At 32.8% G+C, this 7,178-nt stretch overlaps 1 protein-coding gene across 1 annotated transcript; it reads right to left on the bottom strand.

Annotated features, from left to right (window-relative positions):
* Nucleotides 1–1,866: 1,866 nt before the first annotated feature.
* LOC149880799 (uncharacterized) lies at nt 1,867–5,521 on the bottom strand. The gene is made up of 3 exons (XM_090067883.1): nt 5,516–5,521; nt 5,179–5,281; nt 1,867–2,243 (listed from the first exon to the last, which is right to left on the bottom strand). The coding sequence occupies exons 1-3, from the start codon at nt 5,519–5,521 to the stop codon at nt 1,867–1,869; spliced, it is 486 nt and encodes a 161-aa protein (XP_089924009.1).
* Nucleotides 5,522–7,178: the final 1,657 nt, after the last annotated feature.

The raw sequence follows: 7,178 nt of genomic DNA, 5'->3' as shown, positions 1-7,178 counted from the left end.
GTCGATCAACGTTACTTCAACGTTGTTTCAACGTTGTGTGCTTGCTGGGACAGTACATAAAGAGCAGAACGTTGAAACAACGTTGAAATAACGTTGATCAACGTCGATCAACGTTACTTCAATGTTGTTTCAACGTTGGGTGCTTGCTGGGATAGTACATAAAGAGCAGAAAGTTTCTACAGCAAAAAAAACTTCCTTTGAAAGTTTAAAATGTAGAGTTTTGTTTTAAACAGAAATACTTTCGTAATTAAAAAAAAACCAAAAACCTTTAAAACAACTAAGGTAAATGTACCCGTAATTGACCTCTTAAGAAAAAAAAATTAAGATTATTTGCCAATTATATAGTCTTAATAGTTATAACAAATTATCAAACTATCTTCTAGCATACTGTTAAGCAATATTTTACAAAGCACTATCTTTTCATGTTTTGGTAGCTGTTTTTTTTAAGCATGATTTTATGTTAGTAATTGACCGTATAAAAATTTTTTTTTTTCAGTATTTGACCGTCCTTTGCTTTAGTAGTTGACCATATGTTCAGTGAGAGAAAAATGAAAGTAGTGATAATATTTTTATTTTATTTCAGTGAATATAGTATTGTAAAGACATTTTGAATATTTTCGAAGCAAAGCAACACAAATACATCATTAAAAATGAAACGATGAATAAGCGTACGAACCACGTCGAGAACACAAATTTGGATGGCGGATTTTCTTTTGTATTTGCTCCCTTAGGTATACAAGCTTATCTTCCTTTACTGGCCACCGATATGAAAAAAAGCCACTCTTAACAATTGTGGCTATCTTATAGCCATCAACCACAACTTGCACAATCTTCCCTGGAAAATGGCTCCCTTCATTCTTCACAATTACAAAGTCATCCTTTTCCAGAGTAATTGTATTTTCATCTGAAAAATCAATATACCAGGCAGAATCTTCTCCTTCACTAAGCTCAGGAATGGAAATTGATGAGTCTAAATCAGGCTCTTCATACCGTTTCTGTTTTTTGATTTTTGCTTACTTTTCTTTTCCTTTTTTTCCCTCTCTTTCTCTTTCCATTTTCTCTTCTTTCTTTCTTTCTTTCCCTTTCAGCTGCTCTTTCTTGTTTCAGTCTTTCAATTTCATTCTACTTGTTCATTTTCTTTTGGAAATACAATTGACCAAGCTCCCCAGACACTATAGTGGGTATTCTTTCTTTGGGCCTTTTCTTCTGTGGCTTTTTCTTGTCAACAGGAAGACGGAAGATATATTTTTTAAACGGAGATGGGATGTTTGACTGCCCTGCATTTGCGGTATCTTCATTGCCTTCAACTATGGGAGACAGTACATGTGATGGTCCTGCAATTGCAGTATCTTCATTGCCTTCAAATATGGGAGACAACACATTCAATGGTCCTGCAATGTCCTCACTCTCTTCAAAAGGGGTGCTGTTATTTAAAGCTGTTTGTTTAGATTTAGTGCTAAGCCTTTTAAGTTCTAACTTAGTTTTCTTCCACAAGAGGAAAAGTGATCTGTCAGAAGGGTCACCTTCCCAATCAACTGTAGATTGCTCAAATAATTTCAATATGTCTTTCCCCATAATCTCATTCAAGAATTGGAATCCTTGCTTAATATATTTCAAAAGTGAATGTAAGTCATCATTCTGCACACGATTCTGCACAGCAACGTCATTTTTATGTTCTGCAACCTTAGGTACGGTTGGATCCCAGGGATAGAGTCCACACTTGCGGAAACCGTTGGCCAGTACAGAATGAGTAACATGCTTATCCACTACTTCTTTCAGCAGTTTAGCAAAATCTTTTTTCCTCAAGATGGGGTCATCTAAGTGATTGTTGCTCCACTCATGAAAATGTTGCTTTCAATTTCCCTTTTATGTGCGAAACACTGCAACATCCATAGGCTGTAGAATGTGCGTAGCATTAGCATATAAAGCCACCAAAATAATCCCATTTTGGTCGCAGAACTGACTTGTCTGCAGACTTAAATGGGCAACATATCCATCAACAAATAAAATAACAGGAAGCGTTATATTATTTCCTTTAATCAAAGGATGAAAAAAGTTTACCAAGAATTCCAAAGAAAGTTTCGTCTGCATCCAACCGGAATCACTTTTTCCAAGTGCCCAATTGAAAGGAAAATTTAGCGTTATTACCGGAGGCAGGCGCTCATATTTGTAGACCACCAATGGAATTACAACACTGCCGTTGGCATTGCCAGTTATTAGTGCAGTGAGACACTCCTTGTCATCTGAATTAACTTTTTGGTTTTATTAAGTACTATACTAAGTACTTGACCACCCTGGTCAATTACTAAATTTTTTAAAAATTTTCTTATCTAATATTTGACCACCAACATAACTGACTACAGATGGACTGTAAACAGACGATAAATAACTTTTAATTAGTATCAAACATACCTATTTCAAAATATAATCATCTAACATTAAAAAAAAGCGTACTTACCTTTTAAAATTAAACTTATTTGCGACGTTTCCTTAGCAAAATGTGGAAGAAAACTTAAAAAATTAGACAAGAGCGTAACACATTAACATTGATATTCAGGCACCCTTTTTCAAAGCTGCCAAACAATTGCCGCGTTTAGCTGGGGACAGCCAAATGGCAGGAGAGTATTTTCCCGCTGTTTTTAAAATCACTTTACCAGAGTAGAGCTTATTTTAAGAATTTTTCTTTTAAATGGTCAACTACTGGTACATAGGCAATTACTACCTCATTTGCCTTATATTGCCTTTATTTAAACATTTAATTTTTTCTAACAACTCACTTTTTTTTTTCATTAATGCTTTTTTTTACTTTATAAAAGAAAAAAATGAGAAATAATACTAAAAAATAACATGATTGTATTAAGCTTGTTTCAGATAAGAGATAACTTAAATTTTCATTTTGTTTTCTTTTTAAAATGATGGTATTTTTAATATTTACATGTTCTCTTGATTTAAAATTTAGTTATAAGATACATACTTTTTTCAATAAATTCTGAAAAAATGCAAATAAATATAGGATTATGGAATATGATCTTTTTATTAGTAATTAATAAAGCAAAATATTTACATCAATCATTTGAAATAATTTAATTAGATATGTAGAATAGGGGAGATGAGGGCACCTTCATCCTTTTTATGGTTTATGGTTAATTACTTGAAAACCCTTGCAGACAACAATACTATTTTCAATATTTTTAAAAGAATATTTTTTTCTTTACTCAAATCAACAAGCTAATTTTTGTCCAAATAATATTTATGGTTTATGGTTGATTACTTGAAAACCCTTGCAGACAACAATACTATTTTTAATATTTTTAAAAGAATATTTTTTTCTTTACTCAAATCAACAAGCTAATTTTTGTCCAAATAATATTTAGTAAGCTAGAACTCAACTTTATAACATCACCTACAAAGGATCAAATCAACAAGCTAGTTTTAATCCACACAATATTTAGTAATTCATTTTGTACAATAAAAAGTTTGCAATAAAGCATAATTAAAAACACAGTTCTTCAAATTTCTGCCAAGAGATTCACATTTAAAACTTAGTGAACAAGTTTTTTCATCAGAAGTTTTAAGAAATGTTTGCAAAAACTGAAAAATCAAAATCGAAAGTCAAATGTCAGCATTAATTAACTAAACATGAAGAAAAACAATGTAAAACTAAATGAACGAGAAATAGTAACATAAATTTTAGCTGCTATTTACAAATACAGACGCTCAGAATAAATTGACCAAGCGTCTGCTACGCACAGGTATCGAACCCCGATACCAAGCGTGCACTACTGCTCAATAACCCGATCTTTTTCTTCAATGAGAACAGCATGGAAAACGTAAGACAAAAAATTACTCTTGTTTGCAATCATCTTATTTAAATGTTTAACCTTTCGTAGTGACAGTTTCAAATCCAGCGGCAGCTGATACATATTTATGTCTATCAAAAATTCAACAAAATTAAATCGACTATTATTACTATATCTTGATAAAATAATTTACCTTTTTGTCTTTTATTATTAATTTTACTTATCTAGCATATGGAAACATTTTTTCTTTGTGCAATAAATGCACTTCAGTAGTTATTCTAATGTAATTAAATACAACAAGTTATACATGTATCATAATTTTAGTATGGGGCACCTTGATCCTCAGATCAACCAGCCCCGTGTAAAAGAGATCAAGGAACCCCTATAGGTATAGATTATGTAATAACGGCTGTATATCGCTGATAAATAACATTCAACGGCGAAATCATACCATAAAATATACGTCGATAAAATGCCTAGTGACTGCAGTTGATATTTTACAAATATTTAACATAGCAATAAAAATATATGAATAATTCTCATGTTTATCAAACTTTTTTTTTTTTTATCGTGAAAATCAAACTTTTATTTTTTAAAATTCGTAAAACACTGTTCCAAAAAAAGGCTTCCCACACAAACCATCTGACCCAGAGAAACCCTCTTGAGGGATGATAGTGTGTACCTAGAGGATCAAAAAAATATTAAACTCAAAATCACTGATTAATAAAATCACTGATAAATCACTGATTGGCGTCCGAGAGAGAAAACTGCATTTAAAGTTTATGCTATTGATGAAAAGGTTCAAAGAAAATAAAATCAGTTGTATTAAAAAAAATTTCTGTATTAGGTCAAAGTAACTCTACATACTTAAAAAACAATGCAATTAAATTCACTGACAAGAAAAAAACGAAAAATCTTTTTAAATTTTTTTTCTGGAGTTAATCAAACAAAGCCTTCGGAGTTTTTTAGCGCAACACAAACCTAAAAGTCGCGTAAAATTCTGGGAAAAGATATGTATATGTTTGTTTACATTTGTTACGTTTTTTAGATTTGTGTTTACTTAAAACAAAAAACATAGTTTTTCATGACAAAATGCCTAAATAACTTCACAGCTTTAATTCAATCAGTCTAAAAACACTGACCAGAACTTCAACCTGCGATTGCAAGATTTGCTCAACTGCAAGAATATCTGGAAAAACTAAGCCTACTTTTCTTGAAAACTCATGCAACCCAGGACCAGCCAAGGTTACAAAAGCTCAAAATACTGTAGAGAAAAGATGTGGAAAATGCTTTTCAGTCATTGGCCATGGTTTTGCTTAAGTATGTACAAAGAGTACTCTACGCAAGAACTTGGTTGAAGTCACATCAAAGGACAGACTTGCTGCTGAAACAGTTGCTGTGTCAGTCATTTCTTCATCTGAAGCATCTCTACATGGAACAATTCGTCTCAAACAAGCACAAGGATGCAGTCCATTTCCAGTCTTTCAAGGTAAATAATGTCAATAATGTGATTAAGAAATATAATTGGTTTGAATAATAGTTGAGAATCTTGACAACATTTTGTAATTTCTTTGCAGGTTCATCATGATCCAAATGCCTCTTTCCAGAAAACGAAGTCCTTGGAGCTGAAGACTATGCAAAAGTACAAATGAACACTGGTCTTTCTAACTCTGGAGTGCAGAAACTGGTTTCAACTTGAACAATTTGTCACAGACCCGCATTGTAGAAAAAAATTTTGCAACTAACTTTCAGTCTTTTGGGCGACAAATTGCATTTGAATTTACTCACACTGAGGTTCTGTTTTCATCAGAAAGCTAATTAGCAGAACCAAAAGTAGTTGCACATTGCATTAGTGCCAAGTCTCTTCTTTAGAAAAAACTCTACTTAAAAGAAACATTTCTCAAAATCACCTTGTGAATATGGGTATAGATGGGGGAGGAGGTTTTCTCAAAGTCAGTTTGGGTGTTATTGATTTGCAACAAACCCCACAATATGTCATTAGAAGACTTCTGACTCATCAAACTGCAAAAGATTCCAGTGTCAAAAGGCAGCTTTTACTTGCTGTTTGTGAGGAATTTCCAGAAACCTATGAGAATGTGAAAACAATCTTAGAACTCGTCCAAGTGTACCAAATAAGTTTCTTCTTATATTGTGACATGAAACTTGCAAACAATATTTGTGGAATTCAGTCACATGCTAGTTCACATCCTTATACATTGCGTGACATTGATGCAAAGAATCTTGCAAGCTGTGGAATTCCTCGAACTTTTGGTTCTGTCAAGAAAAACTTTAAAGCTTTCGTTGCCTCTGGGGGTGATAGCAAAAAAGCAAAAAGGTTTAACAACACTATTCATTCTCCAATTATCAGTCTTCCTGATGATTCTCTCCTTATTGACCTTATCCCTCCAATGGAGCTCCATCTGTTATTAGGAGTTGTGAACCATCTGCTTAAGTCACTCAAAGACTCTTGGACTAATGTTTAAAAGTGACTTTCTGCACTACAAATTCAAATTAAGCCATACCATGGTGGTCAGTTGGCTGGACCAGAATGCAGAAAGATCCTGAGAAACATTGACTTACTTCAACAGCTACCTGAAAGAGAGTCCGCATTTCAAGTTTTTGACTACGTTGAGACAATGCGAAAATTTAATGCTATTGTCAAGTAATGCTTTGGCAATGAACTTGACAAAGACTATTCTGAAAAAATCCAAACTTTCAAAGAATCTTAAATTGCTCTCAATGGGCCATCTGTAACACCGAAAGTTCACACAGTCGTTGACCACATTTAACATTTCATCAACAGAAGGAAATGCTCTCTAGGCATCTTCAGTGAAAAAGGGACAGAGGCACTACATCATGAGTTTAAGCTCCATTGGCAAAGATTTAAACGTTTTCCTGGTCATTCTCAATATGCAGAGCACTTGACCAACTGTCTGGTTGATCTTAACAGCAAGCACATGTGAAGAATGAAAACTTAGAATTAAATTCAGAATTGTGATCAATTTTTAAGCTTGTCAAACAAAGAAAAGTAGTATTTTCTCATCTTATTTTAAGAATTTTATCACCTTTTCAATCTTTTTTCATTGTTTGATGAGTTTATGTTAGAAAATATATTTTTGAATAATAAAAATTAGTTTATTAATTTTTATTATTCAAAAATATATTTTCTAACATAAACTTATGTCTTAAATTTGAAGGACCTTTCATAGGTCCTTCAAATTTAAGACATAAATTTAAAATGCAATTTTCTCTCTCGGACGCCAATCCTCTAGATACATACTATCATCCCTCGAGAGGGTTTCTCTGGGTCAAATGGTTTGGGTGGGAAGACTTTTTTTGGAACAGTGAAAATCGATTTTTTGACAAAACAACAACGAA

This window comes from Hydra viridissima, unplaced genomic scaffold (genome assembly GCF_058129835.1).
Source record: "Hydra viridissima isolate aposymbiotic clone 2 unplaced genomic scaffold, HvirCarnegie_v1 scaffold_12, whole genome shotgun sequence".
Taxonomy (NCBI): Eukaryota; Metazoa; Cnidaria; class Hydrozoa; order Anthoathecata; family Hydridae; genus Hydra; species Hydra viridissima.
Note: the sequence above shows the minus strand (reverse complement) of the source record. Positions and strands in the feature narration are given on the sequence as shown.

Excerpts from the sequence above, each read along its gene's own strand:
- LOC149880799 (XM_090067883.1), bottom strand. Across the intron at positions 2,244-5,178 it reads AGCAACTGTTTCAGCAGCAA|ATGACAAGGAGTGTCTCACT; the intron begins GTCTGTCCTTTG and ends AAGTTAATTCAG.